The sequence below is a fragment of the Labrus mixtus genome, chromosome 10 (genome assembly GCF_963584025.1).
Source record: "Labrus mixtus chromosome 10, fLabMix1.1, whole genome shotgun sequence".
Lineage (NCBI taxonomy): Eukaryota > Metazoa > Chordata > Actinopteri > Labriformes > Labridae > Labrus > Labrus mixtus.
Window position 1 is genome coordinate 25624787 of NC_083621.1, and position 15780 is coordinate 25640566.

Genomic DNA, 15780 nt, shown 5'->3' on the forward strand with positions numbered 1-15780 from the left:
TGGTGACTGATGTTAGCTTTAAGCTCAAAGTCTATAGTGAATTGAAGCGCTGTGATTTATATAATTTATATAATAGATTGTAAGTAAATGAGAGATTAACACAAACTATTTAACTGGACAAAATCCTTGACTCTGTCGGATAATGTTTGTAATTAAAAAACAATTTGTCAAGAGATCTGATCACAAGATCCATTTATTCTACTTCTTTTTTTCTGCTTCACAACTGACATAAAGTGACTGGATCCATTACTAACAACTTTAATTATCACCATGACAACTGACACAGCTAACCCCACAACACGTAGTTTAAAGCTGTGGAAAACAAAACGAGTGGATCTTGTGATGAAAATGTTTTGTTAAACGTCTTATTGACTATTTTGTTGCAAATCCAAAGAATTTAGTTACAGTTTGGGATTGACAACACACGCACGTCAACAAACCCCTCCATTGTTAACTCCTTCACGTCTTTACTTGTTTTGGGGCCTTCTAGCCTCTGGCGCAGTCTAAAGTCTGTTAAACACATGATCAGTTGGACTGAGGTCAGTTGACGGGGCATGCATCAGGTGACAGACTTGGCAAGGAGAGAATTACACTTTTTGGCCTTTACAACCTGCTGTTAACGATGACTGATGTGCCTTTTTAATGGACAGGAGCTCCTATGCTGTTCAGCCAACATGCATTTGAACAGCATCGCACACTCCTACAGCTTTGAGCCATCCCTCTAATCTCGTGGTTATTGTCCATGGTGACGCCAGAGAGAGAGAGAGAGAAAATGAAAAGGTGTTCCTGCTCCAATATGTGAAGACTGCACCGAGGTTTTAGAGGTACTGTAGAAAAGTAAACTTAAAAAAAAAGTGTTCAATTTGAGGTGTAACCATCATTTATTTTGAAGGTAATGAGTGTTCAAGCTGCAGTTACTACTTAACTCATGAGTTAAATATTCCCTTTACTTGGTCACTAATTCCCCATAAAAACCTGGACCCTGCTTAACAGTTTCTCTATTTTTTATTGTGTATTTTCATAGTTAGTGTACATGTCTTTGGCTCTATTGAAACAAAGTAACGCACCTAAAAGATTGATCTCATCTTGTTGAATGTTCTCAGCACAACTGTGTTAGTGTTTACTCAGTATCGAGGCATCTGATAGGGGAAGACAGAGAAGTTGTTGATGGGGGTCAATTACACACAATGATGATCTATTCAGCCGAATGCGTCAGAAAGCAGCTCATCAGAGATCAAACAGAGAGCACAGAGAGCTGGGTGAGCATGTGGTTCACTTTGGGACGGAGGGCAAGACACTCGAGGAGACAGAGAAAATGGGAGTCAGGTCACGGGAAGCAACACGTCAGAGTCAACTCAATAAAGTTCTTCACATTCTCTCACTGTTCCTGCCCCCTTATCTTGTGTGTGTGTGTGTGTGTGTGTGTGTGTGTGTGTGTGTGTGTGTGTGTGTGTGTGTGTGTGTGCTTCTGAAGGGCATGCGTGTGTGTGTGTGTGTGTGTGTGTCAGCCCGCCCATATATCTTGAATCATGTGACTTGACACGAGCAATCATGCACAGTGTGAAAAGCCCCACTATATATAGAAGAACAGTGTTGGGTTTCCAAGCAAAGCATTGTAGAAGTCCGGTCATCTTTGTCACATAAGAAAGTGCACGTTACAGACTTGTTATGTTTTCATCGACTGAAGGGTGGTGCTGCTCATATTATCAGAGGAGCCATTTAAACACAGAAACTTAAAAAACAACAGATGTAGTATTTTTTTTTAAGCCTCATAAGATGAAAAAAAACATTTTAGTAGTCACAATAAAGAGACAATGCACCATAATGTGTTGTTTGAGACAATCATACAGAATCTACAGACTACAATGGTGTTGTTTTAACATTCAAGCCATGCTAGTGATGTTGAGTTGTAGATTGTAATGTTCTGTTTCTGAATCTGAAATCTCTCAATCAATCAATCAATCAATCAATCAATCAATCAATCAATCAATCAATCAATCAATCAATCAGTCTTTATACGTTTAGTACAAGTTATCAACAAATGTTATCTCAATACAAAAAGAGCAGGTCTCGACCGTACACTTTGTTTATGTACAAAGATCCAGCATTAATCCACCATGAGCACAACACTTAGAAACATTAAGAAAGGGGAAACTTCCTTTCAGCAGGCAGAAATCTCGAGCAGAACCAGACTCATGTTGAACATCTACCCAGACTGTGTTGAAGCTGAGAGGGAGACGTAGAGAGAAAGAGACAAACAGAGCAACAACAACAACAACAGTGAATAATAGAATTGTAGCTACAATGGTAACGTTATGTGTGGTAATCGCAGGAACAATCATGTATGATCATTCTTTTTTTTTCATACATTTTTTGGCTTTTTGTGTCTTTATTTTCAGAGATAGGACAGTAGATAGGGTTGGAAATCAGAGAGGGAGAGAGAGTGAGGAATGACATTCGGGAAAAGAACCACAGGTTGGATTTGAACCTGGGCCGCCCGCTTGGAGGACTACAGCCTCCGTACATGGGGGCGCGCGCTCTAACCACTGCACCAACAGCGCCCCATGTGTGATTATTTTAATGAACCTTAGCAACTATAATGATAATGAAACGAGGAGGACTGATATTGAGGACTGAGAAGTTGAAGTTATATTACTGTAACATCATTAACTAGTTTGATGGATTTGGAATGAGGTCCCCTCAGGATGAATACTAATCTCTGGCAGTGTCGAGTAGTTACAGCATACATTGATTTACGTACTAAGAATGTAATGTAGTTTTACTTTACATGAATATTTTGAATCCCATGCCTTTTTATTCTTACATTACAGACGTTTTCCTGAAGCGCTGCTCTGGTTAAAGTACTTTATCACCATGTGTCGCTTTAATTCCTGGACCACCAGGACACTTTTTTAATCTGCCGCAGTTTGAAGATTAACAGATTTTGTGTACACATTACCTTAAAAACAAACATGTAGAACCAGACGGATGCATCAAAATGTCAGAGTATCTTGATGAGTTAGTGTTTTGACAGTTGCAGTCCAGTTGTAATTTGCAAGGACTGACATAATAATCTAAGTTACAAATGTTCTTTTGATGTTATCTTATAGTCTTTTTTGGGTTTTTTTGTAGGTTGCATTAGACCCCAACAGAAAAAGAGGATGCTGTTTATAAGAAGACGGTCTATTCTGAAACCAACTTCAACAGCTTTGGGGTGAAAGGTCAAGCCACCTTTTGACCCCCGTGCAACCAAAATATAACCAGAGGGCCGATGAGCCTGAGCTTTTCAAGGATGTAAGACAACCATTGTGATTCTGTTCTGGGGATCCATGCTATCCATGTGTAGTAAAAAAAAATGAACACAAATGGAAAACACAGGCATAATGAGGAGTAATCTCAGAAAGATGCTGTTTCTGCAAAGCTGTAACACATTTTCTAACACTGGGGATACAGCCAATGGGTGAGCAAAAATTCACAATGAGACGTAGTGTCTCCAAGCAGACACAGTGGCCAAATTTTCAAAGGTCTGGCTCGTGAGTGAGGGTCCGCCCAGTTCCAGCACAGGTTGCCTTGGGCTGGCAGGTTGTTCCATCGGAGAGTGAGCGAGAGGAGTTTTTTCCTCCAGAGAGAACAGGGCCGCTGGTTCTAACATATGTAAGCTCCACAGGGGTCTGTGACGGCACACACCCGCTATCTGGACAATGCATCCATCATTAACCCTTACAGCCCTGCATCTGATTGCTCTTCATTCAGCCTCCGTCAGTCTGCTTGCTCTTGGATTTCACACTCATCTCTCCTTCCCTCTTTGTTTGGACCACGTTATCTTCATCCCCTGCTGTCCATCTCCTGTCCTCCTCCCCGCATATCTCTCTCCTTCTCTTTTCTCTCCCTCTGTGGCCTGCTTTTCATCTCTCTCCGTTTCACCCACTCTGTTTTACCCCCCCCCCTTACATCCCACTCTCTCCTCCCTTCTCCCCCATTCACCCTCTCCCTAGATCAGCTTTCCACCTCCTCCTCCACCAACCCCACTCCCCCCAACTCTCTCCCTCTCTCAAACCCTCCCCCCCTCCTCCTCTTCTCTGTCCTCTGTTCATCCCTCCTCCTGCCCCCTCCTCCTCCTCCTCCTCCATTTCTCTCCTGCCATCTTGCAGGCCAGTGGAGCCAGACTGCAGGCGTTCAGGGAGTCACTGGACCTGCTGGGCAGCGGGTGACACAGATTTCCGGTGTGTGTGTGTGTGTATGGGTGTGTGTGTGTGTGAGTGTGTAAGTGTGTGTGTGTGTGTGTGCATGCGTGACAAGAACAGGGAGGGGGGATTAAGCTCCAAATCACTAGAAAGGCACCGAAGAGAGGGGGAGAGAAGGGGAAAAAAAGCTGCAGATCCAAGAATTTGAAATTCCCCCTTTGTCTGGGAGATGAAGAAACATTAGACTGTGGACTGAAACTAAAAGACTGCGTGTTTTCCATTCAGTGGGAGTGTTGGACTTGCATGGTGTTGGAGCTCACTGCCTTTCTCCATGAGTTGGCAGTGTCCTGCGTTGGCTGGCGTGCTGCGTTTTCTCTCTCTCTCTCTCTCTCTCTCTATCTGCCTTACAAACACGCACACACACATACACAACCCCCACTCCCCCACAGATGCATGCACACACACACATGCACGCGCACACTCACACACACACACACACACACACACACACAGTCCCTCTGCGATCCCCCTGACTGAAGGCACACAGGAAGTGCAGCCGTGGCCCAATTATAGCGTGACACCTCGGGCCGGCCGTTGCCATGGTTACGTCTTCCCTGCGGTCCCCTGGAGTGTGGCGCCGTGGAAGAAGGTCTTATCACATCAGCCATCGTTACGGCAACAAGCTAAAACCCACCCTGTAGCCTCAGTCCAGCTGGCTGTGTATTTTGTTTATTAGGAGTGGTTGTGTGTGTGTGTGTGTGTGTGTGTGTGTGTTTATGATCTATACTTGTGAATAAAAGGGAAATTGTGTGACTAGAAAAGAGGGTGTTTGTGATTGTGTGTGCATGTCAGGTGAGGTGTGTTTGAGTGGACTTGCCAAGGTGTGTTTGTGTGTGTGTGTCTGTGGGGTTGAGATAAGGCTCTCAGCCACACCATTAGGTGACTCATAATCCACACAACCTCACACTCACACACATACATGTGTACATGTGTACAAACATGCAGGCTAACAGACACATACACCTAATTAATACTAATAATAATAATAATAATAATAATGATACGGACACACACTAACGCACACACAATAACACAGGTGTAGTATAAACCCAGCCTGTAGACAAATGTACACAGCCAATTTCTTTTATTTCAAAAGGGCATCCAGAGCTATACAGTACAAGTTGCACATGAAATAATTTAGCCTTGGCCGATCAGATTCATTTCTTACTGATGCAGTTACGTCAGAACAAGAGAAACAAAACTCCCCGTAAGAAACAAAACATTTGGCTCCTTTTTTTACGTTGAAACAGAATAAATCCAAACTGGACAGGGATGTAAAAAAGACATAATGTTTCCAGATATTTACAGTCTATTTACAGCATTTTTGTTGTCGTCTAAATATTGACACACACTGGTATCCTTCTTTCTCTCCTCTCCATGCTGATTGTCAAAAGAAAGGATGGGAACAAGTGTGGACATTCTTATACAGAGCTGCAGCTCTTCACTAAACACATGATCTGAAGGTCTTTGAATCAAAGTCTGAGCTCTTGGTGTCCTGTGTGTTTTGTTTACTGCAGTTTCTCAACAATCATCCAACCAGGAACCGCTGACAAATGCTGTCACCTCATACGTTACTATCCATCCAACGCGCTGTTGCTTCTCTCCTGTGCCAGACCCAAAGTAAAGTCGGAGCCCCTTAGATCAAACCCGGACACTCTGCTGTCAAACCCAGGACCTCCTGGCTTCCTCTTCAGCTCCTCACACTTTCTGTATTTACAGATCTGGTGTCCCCTCTTGCGATTGCGGCAGCTGCTGCACTGTTCGCAGTTCGTCTGACGCCGACAAGGTACACACTCCCCACACCTTTTCCTCTTCCTTCTCCCTCCACTGCCCCCGCCCAAAGAGCCAGGAGAGTAGCCCTCGGCCACTAGCCCCTCCATACCCTCGGCTCCCATGGTTGCACTTCTCCAGTGGCCACCCCCCATCTGAAAGCCAGCCAAGGGGAAGAGAGCCGGGCTGAAGGGGAACCAGGCACCCAAAAAGGGTTGGAAGTCGGTTCCACATCCAGAAGAGTCCTCTTCCTCCTCCTCTGGTCCGGACCCACCTCCCTCTCCATCCCCCCTCTCCCCCTTTGCCTCTGCAGCGTCCCTCTTAGCCGGCTGGTTGCTCTGTGCACCCAGGCCATCCTGCTCTGTGGTGGCTGGGGTGAGAGCCAGCAGCCCGGCGCGCATCAGCAGCTCTGCTGCGTGGGCCAGGTGGAGCCCACTGGGGGACTCCCACATGTCAGGCCAGGAGGGGGTTCGGCGAGGCTTAGTGTGTGCAGGCTGTGTGGTGGGCTGCTGGGCCGGGGAAGGTTGGATCAGGCCTTTGACGTCCACCGGTGGGGAAGGGGTGGAAATGTAATGGGAGAGGCTGTAGGGGTGGTGGGAGCGCTTAAGGCTGGGTCTCAGTGGCTCATTGGGGATTTTAGCACTGCTGCGGGCCTGATCTGGGGAGGAAGGGCCAGCGATGTCTACCGCGGTGGACATAGCAGTGGCTCTGGGTGGGGGTGTCTGTCTTTGTGTATGCGTGTATGTGTTTGTCGAGGTGAGGGAGAAGGGGATTGAAGCCGACGCGGGGTTGACAACTGTCCTGCTGTTACTTCAGCCAAAATGGCAAGCCTTGGCCTGTGTCCCTATTCCCATTCTCTGCAGCAGCCTTAGAGTCCTGGAGAGCTAGAAATGAATAGGGGATGAAGAGAGGAAGGTTAAGAATAGAAATGTTGGAGGGACAAAAACAGAAAGAGAGTAAACAGCGGAGATGAGACGTGAATATTTTTTTTGACAGGCCCACTAAACCCTGTCAGGGATCGAGGGTGTGGAGAATCTGTTTTTAAATAAATATGAATAAAGATTTAGTAATAAGGCTGCTTGAGGAGATGAACAGAGCCAGGTATGAGACACAGTGCATGCCTTTCCAGTGATTTCCGCATACAGGAGGCAGTATCCCTTTAAGAATTTCACGGTATATCAATGCAATCAATAACAGAGCGACAACAATATGCAAAGATATGCGCATATGCGCAGGTCAAATGTGGAGCGCGCTTTTCAAATACATTTTGACTACTGCTGTTATGTGTACCAGCCAAAGATTAAGCTGTACACACACAGACTCTGTGGTGGACCGTAAAAAAACAGGCTGTCTTTTGTCTGGTATCGACGACGAGAAGCGAGGTGCGCAACGATGCGGTTACTGTGGATAAAAAAAGACCAGGCTATATTCCATGTTCACATTAAAAGAGGAAAACTACTCCCGGGATCAAACACTGAACACATTTGATGTTGGATGACAAACATTTAAAGCCTCTAGCATGTCGATCGGGAAACCTGATCGATCATTTCACCGTGATTAAGGTTACCTAAGAAGACGGTGCTCGACCAACGCCACGGCTAGCTGACCACAGTCCGAGTGGTCGCTGCGACACAGCGCAGCGCGCAGGAAAAGGCGACAAAACACAATCAGCGAAAATTACAGGAAGTGTCGATAAAACGTCTGCCCTTACCTTCTAACTGTGGTCCAAACTCTTCTACCAAAAAATATGATGAAGTCATGAACTAATGGCGTGGTGATTGTGGTGTATATGGACGGCGAAGCTGCCGATTCCTCCTCCACCTCTCCGTCCCGGAGGGTCTGCAAACACTCTGCACGGAATTTGGGGGCGTCGCTCAAAATGCGAAGTGGACTCTGCAATCGAGACCGTGGCCAGAGCGACCCCATAATCATCACAGAGCAGCCCAACATACACGGACAGCCGTCAGTGTAATCACCACAGGATGACTTATTTAACTATGATACATTCTGTGCATCAGGTACCATCAGCGTCAATCTGAAATCTGCGTTTAGGACCAGCTGTCCCCCCTTAACTTCACAAGAGAGGACTATGGGCTCTAAAACAGGAACATATGCCCACGTCATGAAATACATAAACCAATGGATAAGGTCATCAAAAATGATAATACAGCTCTATGTCAATCATCCCATGTCCTTCATATTTACTCAGTTAAAGTATTCTGTTGAACCATTAAAAGGAACCAAGGTCCAACATTTGTAGAGAAAAAATAGAATTAACTCGCAGTAATCTGTAGTCAATCTATTCAAACCAGCAGAACATACAGGTCAGTTCATAGTGGTCTTAGTAATTGTGATGCCACTGAGTTGCTTAAAATGGTACATTTTATTATTTTGCTCATATTGAAGTGTCATATTATGGTAGTGATATGATGTTAAAAATTACACTCTAAAAATGCGTCAAATTTTTATTAATAAAACAATTAGGATAAGAATATAGTGGATTAAAAAAATACATGGGTTTCTTCAGTCTTCGGTGTGCTTCATCAAAACCGGAAGTCTGTATTATAAATCTCATCACACTTTTGCTTTACTCACTTAATGATAAAAAGAAATTACAACTGCTTATATTATTAAGTAAAATACGGTGTCAGAATAAAGGAATCGAACAAATAAAGGCAAATTAGTGATTAAAAAAGTGAAAAAATATAAAGTGATTTACATGACTGTAGTACAGGTTCATTAAAGGTCAACCCTTTTGGCAACGTGTTAGCCTAAATGCTAACGATCCTCCAGCACTTAATGACGTATGTTAATATGATCCTTACAGCAGACATGTAGCCCCCCCCCCCCCTCCTCCTCCTCCTCCCTCCTCACTGTCAGCGGGGTTTAGCTGTCAGCTAAAGGTGACTCCTCATAGGAACGATCAAGTCCACTCCACCTTTTGTGAGAGTCCACCGTTGCATCTGGCACGCAGCCAGATACCTCGTGCGCGTTTCTCTCTGTGTGTGTGTGTGTGTATGTGTGTGTGCGCGTGCGTGTGTCACTATGGGAGCAGGGGCCCACCGTACTCGAGTACACTGTCTGGCCCGGACTATCCGTGTAAACACAGCGTCTTCTAGTGGTAACCACACACACTGCCACTTTTTAAATGGCCACTAGTGCTGGTGGACACTGCAGCAAGGCAGCCCACCTCAACCCGAGCACAGAGACATCCCTCTGCAGTCACCACACAGGCCTGTCTACTCATTATCCCCCTTTAATGTTCATCCACAAACACACAGCTCTGCCTGGTCCACTGCTTACAGAGGTGAAATGCATTTGATCCTTTGCTTAGGAACACAAACACATGAAGGAGTTTGGCCCCTCGCACCGCAGTAAGGAACGTGACCTTAAAGTAACAATGAAGACACGAGTCAGAGAACGCTACAATACGTTTATTTACATTATACAGAAAAAATTAATCATGTCAGACACACCAAAGCCATTCGAAAATAAATCCAATGAGCAAGCAAAAATATATCCATTATCAGCAGAGTCTTTGATCAGTTGACAGATTAAATACAAGTTTCCACAAGGCAAACTGTAAGTGGTTACAAACAGCTGACTGTTTGGACAGATTATTGTATTCAATTTAAGACAAATATGACTGTTCTTTAATCCGACCAAGCAGCTCTTTGTGCAAAAATCAAAACGTGTAACATTCACATGGGTTTTATAATGATGTATACGCTCTGAGCTCGAGGTAGGGAAGCCACGGTGAGAACATTTTTACACCGATCATTTAACCTGTGACAACACTGGTTTTAAAGATTCATCTTCATATTTCATGACGTAGAGTTTACGCTGCATTCACATGGATTCAAGCCATAGTTGAAAGCAATCAAGATATCATCGTAGTGGAAGAGGGCAGGACATCAGAAATGTGTCGAGCTAGAAAAAGCAGGATGTGTATATGAACCTCTGACAGCGTCCTGAGAATCAGAGATGTAGTCGACGACAGCAGGAGATTGTCTGTTTCAAACAAATTGACAACAACTGGAACTTCTACATTTTGGTAAGGTAAAGGGGGGGAGGTCAGGGACCTGGATAGAGCTTTCAGGAACTTGTGTGACCATTGACCGTTTTCCATTGATTTCGCTAAGATAAGTATTGAGACTGAACTGCAGTATCAATGAAAGAGTGCAAAGAAATATGCAAACAAGCAGAACCAGTTTAAAACAATTTACTACCTGCGATGCCAAAGACACCGCTAACACGCCCACTGGTATGATTTGAATGTACTTGTTCAGTATCTGCTCTATTACACATCATCCAGACACTACTTTATTCTTAGGGGCTCGATGTCTTATCGGCCGATTCAGACATACATTCAGGTAATGGCTGCACATGTTGAGGAGTTCAGTGTGTGAGTGAACGGGCCAAATAAATACTGGCAACAATCATTGTAGACAACGTTACATCCTCCACAACCAAATCTACAATTAAAACCTGTGATGACAACGATGAGCTAAACCCTGCCATCATGCCGCTCAGGTGGACTAAATGTTTCTCTCCTGCGTCAGGTACAGAAGATGGAGTTGATCTGCTGTTTGCCTGAATCGATGTGAATGCAGTGATGAGGAGACCGTAGACAGTGACTCCCAATGTGCTGTGACCCTGCTGCTGCTGCACGGAGCAGACGCTTTCTTTTCACAGTTTGCAGCCGACTTTTTCTTCATACGAGCTTTTGATTACCTTGTTTTTAGAAAAGTGTGGGCAAGTCGTGTCATCTTAAGCCATGACACTGTTACATTGGGAAGACCAACTACCATGGCAAGATAAGTGCTGAAGTTTCAAAATAAGGCCTTTGCTGAATGGAAGAGGATATGCTGAGCAAGGTGAGGCAAAGAGCTACTGTTTATGGCGTTCAACAACCTACTCAAAAACTAACGGAGACCAGAAGGTCGCCTGCATGGGGAAGTATTTCAATGACGTAAGGCCCAGAGAGTTTTTCTTGATCAACCTCTACACATTTAGACGCTCAAAATGTCGTTTTTCCCATTGAAGTTCTTCTATGTCTGAGCTTTCTGATTGTCCCCTTATCTCTTCTCGATGACCTTTGATTGTTAAGTCTTACCGTTCATACTGGATTCGTTTGGAATCAATACAATCTGAATGTGTCAGAAGTTTAAACACTGAGTATTACTGTGAAGGATTTGTTTAATTTTGAAGAATCACACTCTAACTGTCATTGTGATGCTGTAATGATAATGATTGAACAAACTCTGGCCGGTACATGGGTGGGGGGTTAGGGGGCATGGGGTTGAGCTATTGGATTAAGCATCCCTCTTTTTGATGATGAGTGGTCCAACGTTGTCCCCGGTTTCCTCGTTGTGTTTGGCATGGGCTCCATCACAGTAAGGGAACTGCACACAATATCAACAGAAGACACTGATCAGGTTTACGCCTTCAGAATTCAATGATACTAGTTAAAGATAATGTTCAATTATGATTTAAAGGATGCAACGGACTGCATCATGACACATTGGAGCAGACATGTAATACTACCTCAGTCTTTAATCTGAAACATAATGATGGTATAAACTATTTGTTAGAAATGGAACCTTTCTAAATGTAACAATCTGTCTAACTTGTATTTCCAAAAGTCTACTCAAGGAACTTTTCTTATGGAAGGAATTGTCATCCACTTGAGGATATCTAAGTACAACTTTGGCCGGGCTTTCCACAGACATGTGGAGTAGTCAGCCAGTGGGAAAAAGTAGCCAGCTAGGGGGGTCCGAATGTCTCACTCTGACTTTATATGACATTGATATAAAGGCAAATATTGTCATTATGGCATCATATCGTGGTGTCTGTGGCTTTGTCAGCCACTTCTACACCGTTTTTTTTTTTTTTACATCTCGTCTTGCGTCATAAAAACTGACCATCTTTGAGTTGGTCACAAATGAAAATATGAATGCGTAGTGTCAGTACCCGAGTACTGTACTAGTACGGTATGATTGCGGTCACACTCATCGAATCAACAGGACTTTGCAGTGAAGCGGACTCCGATCCACTGAATACTCAATGGCTGAATCTGGATGTCCTCCCTAAACCCTGAGCCCTGAGACCTTACTGACTTTGTTGACGTCACCTGGAAAGTGATTGAGTGCATGAGGCTGCGAGGGCTCCAATGGTTAAATACAAATGGGACAGCACTTTGCTACTTCTCTGTAACCATGACTACATGATTTCATGTGGCAAAAGCTTATTTTAAGTTTTTTACTTTACTCACTCACAGCCATGGCACTTATAAAAAGTTCTACTCAATATAATCCTATATATAAATGTCTTCGTAGTGGGATAAATAAAGGTTTATCTTATATAAATATAACCGGACTAACGGGCTCTCTGTCTCTCTTGTTTTCATTTATAGACTTACAAAGGAGTTCTGAAGTAGCTGTAGTTTCCAAATAAACATTTCTTGTTGACTGTAAATAGAGCGCGGTTTCACCTTTCTGTTTTTTTACCGTCTCTACCTTTTTTTCATTTTATGGCGTTTGTTTACCTTTCAATTCTTGTGGGCTTCCCCGGGAAATCATATGTTTCACGTCACAATGCTATGAACTCTGGGTAATTCCCTCACGTTAAGTCTGCAGATATGCCCACTTACGGAATGGGTGCATAAAGGGCTCGTAAAGTCAGCGAGAGATCCCTCAAACACTTGATGATTTGACAGTGGGACAGCACTAAGCCCTCACAGACTTATCGGGAACGTGCACCTAAGTCAGTGAGTGTGTGAGGGTGGACATCGAGATTGGGCCAATAACATTATGGAGAGACTGCAGGAGCTGGTTCAATCCCCAGCTCATCGGTCAGATGTCGATGTGTCCTCGGGCAAGACACCTAACCCCAAACTGCTCCTGCTGCTACCTTGGCGGTGTGTGAATGTGTATGAATGGATGAGTTAATACTGATGGACTCTTTACATAGCAGCCTCTGTCATCAGTGTGTGAATGTCTAGGTGTGACCTGCGGTGTAAAAGCACTTTGAGTAGTCAGAAGACTAGAAAATAATTATACAAGCTCAAGTCCATTCACCATGAGATAGACTCTAGTTGATGGGAAATTAAAGCTACATCATTAACATATATTGTTAGTTAAAAAGAAGTAGATGTTGCTGAACATCTCACCTCCTCCTTTAATTGAAACAGAACACTCAGTTTAGTGCACATTAACATTTATACATCCGACTGTGACGTTTTGGGCCAATGTAAATATGTGTGTGTGTGTTCATATAAAATTGTTTCTTTTGCATAAAACTCCTGAAAATGTACTAAGATTTAGGGTTCAGCTGCAGGTGTGAACGCAAACATCCTTCTTTTTTTTCACCAACTTTTCCTGTAATGTTTCCTGCCAGACCCTCTGTAAACGTTCTGAGTGAAGTCCAGCCCCCCCCCACACACCTTTATAAATAAATACTATTTACTACAACTTTGGATGTTTTCTGCGTAGGTGTTTGTTCGTGTACTTTTGTTCATTTTCAAACTCATAATTTGAAAATATGTTTACAGGATTCTGTCAGTATCAACTTTATGTTTTTATAATACATAAAAATAGAATATGTAATAACAGCTACTCAGTAGGCCTCTGAAGCAGCTGCTTGAAGCCTGACCTTCTTTGACTTCCAGCAGCGGCAGTACACAGCTTTGGTGCCAATGTCCTCCATGTCGAAGCTGTGGACCACTTTGGGACTGTCTTTACTGACTGATGAGTTCACCTGGCCTTTTTTACAGCTCCGCCCGCTCAAGTAATGGCTGGCCAGGAAACCTCCCAAAGCTGCAATCACTGCAACAGGCACTGCAACCACCAACTGGTCTGGAAAGAGAGCAAGATGTGATGGGCATTAGCATAACAAAAAGACAATCACACCTGCCTCTGTATTTCTTTCTATAAAAGCTCTAGAATTGATTTCCTTCTGAAATACAAAATGTGTGGGGGCAACTGTAACACCCCAAGAATGACCAGAGATGACATTTTAAAGCAGGGATGGGCAAATTTGGTCACAGCGAGGGCCACATTCGTTTAATTCTCACTGCCTGGGGGCCAAATTGTAGAATACAAAAAACAATTACAGTCGATTATGTCTCAAATTGAACTCAACATACACCAGTGATCAAATATTATCATGGACATATTTCTGGTTTTCATGATTTCATGGTAGATTTTTTGTCATGTTTCCCAATTAATTGATGTGTAAAAATTGACCTGATGGCCACGTTGAGGGTTGATGGGGGCCACATGTGTTGCCCACCCCTGTTTTAAACCATTGCATGTGGTTTTTCACTGGTAAGGTTTCAACTATTAGGATTAAGGGTTATACACCTCGCTTTGAAACAGTTTCATCATGTTTGAGTGATAGACCTTCAAAATAAAAGTTTCTATAAGATACAGAGTAACTGGGGATCTTGGGTTTTGGACAGAGGTTGTGAAATTGCCCTTTAGAGGAAGGTAATGACGAGGATTATCCAGGTCTACTGAGCATCACATGATGCAGGAGGAACAGGGGCCCTCCTGTCAAGCTGAATAAACATGTTCAGTGGTTAGCTGCCTCACTAACAGGTTAGACGAGGCCATCGTAAACACAGAAACTCCTGCTGGAAAGGCTGGGATCGCCTCCAAGAAACTGGAGGGTTTCAGGTGATGAGCCAAAGCTTTCTGAGTGACCGTCTAAAGTTGGAAACACGGAGCTACAGTCAACAGGAGCCCGGCTGGCTGCACAGCTAGCCTGCTAAAGGCTGTAAGCAAGCTTAAGAATGCTAGTGGGAATAATGAAATAATAATTAAATTACAGAAATTATTGTATTTGCAATTTGTTGGAATACATGCACTCGAGGTTGTCTTCATAAAATCGCTATGTTGAGTAACAAATATCACGTGGTGTTAGTTATTGCTTGGGGTAACGTCAGGACATGGTAAGTTTACGTTTAGCAGCAAACGATAAGGCTCATAAAATGCTAGCATGCCATTAGCTAGTTTAGATACTTTACCTTTAGAAAAGCGGAATCCCGAGCTGGGTAATGCAGGCATCGCAGGTAAAGAGGTTGTCATGTTTTTTGTGAACGGTGTATGGGTCTGTCAGCTAGGGAAAGCAAGGTCAACCAGAGGCTTATCGTGAGTCTATCCGCCCCAGTACTAGTGCTCTGGCTCTTACGTCACCTGCTGCAGTATCCAATGACAGCTGAGGAGGGATTGTGATATTCTGACGGAGCAAGAGGGCCTACCCCGAGCCTGTGGCGCACTTCCGGCTTCGCTGACAATCTAATGTTGAACTTTTACATTTAAGTTATTTGTATCTATTTGTCCTAGTATCAAGGACGTCAATTGATCCTACGAGAGACATTTTGGGCAAGAGGAATCGAAAACACACATCGTTTTGTGCAAATGAATTCCTGACCATTGGACGCACTTTGGTCCGCTGTGGGTGAATCATCTTGACTGTGTGAGCTCTGGAGACTACCAGCTGCCTTTAAAGTTTTTTTATCCCTTTTACAAAGTAAATGCAAAGAGTCAACAATACCCTTTGATAATCTTAGTTTAAATATAACTTTAGCAGCTACTACGCTTTATTAGGGAAGCGTATTGCTGCCACTCTGAAATATAAAAACAAAGATCAGTTTATTTTATTGATCAACGTGATACAAAGTAGCTTCCGTGCTTTATGAATACAAAATCACCACATGATGAAATGAAATGCACTTAAAGTATTTCTGACCGCCAGAGGGGGA

The 15780-nt window shown here is 43.6% G+C and overlaps 2 protein-coding genes across 2 annotated transcripts; both read right to left on the bottom strand.

Annotated features, from left to right (window-relative positions):
• Positions 1-5311: 5311 nt before the first annotated feature.
• Positions 5312-7996, bottom strand: LOC132982377 (CXXC-type zinc finger protein 5-like). Its single transcript, XM_061048843.1, has 2 exons — positions 7726-7996; positions 5312-6898 (listed from the first exon to the last, which is right to left on the bottom strand). The coding sequence occupies exon 2, from the start codon at positions 6710-6712 to the stop codon at positions 5819-5821; it is 894 nt and encodes a 297-aa protein (XP_060904826.1). The 5' UTR covers positions 6713-6898; positions 7726-7996; the 3' UTR covers positions 5312-5818.
• Positions 7997-9433: 1437 nt separating this feature from the next.
• Positions 9434-15201, bottom strand: zgc:110843 (uncharacterized protein LOC541492 homolog). The gene is made up of 3 exons (XM_061048859.1): positions 15043-15201; positions 13668-13870; positions 9434-11419 (listed from the first exon to the last, which is right to left on the bottom strand). The coding sequence occupies exons 1-3, from the start codon at positions 15101-15103 to the stop codon at positions 11330-11332; spliced, it is 354 nt and encodes a 117-aa protein (XP_060904842.1). The 5' UTR covers positions 15104-15201; the 3' UTR covers positions 9434-11329.
• Positions 15202-15780: the final 579 nt, after the last annotated feature.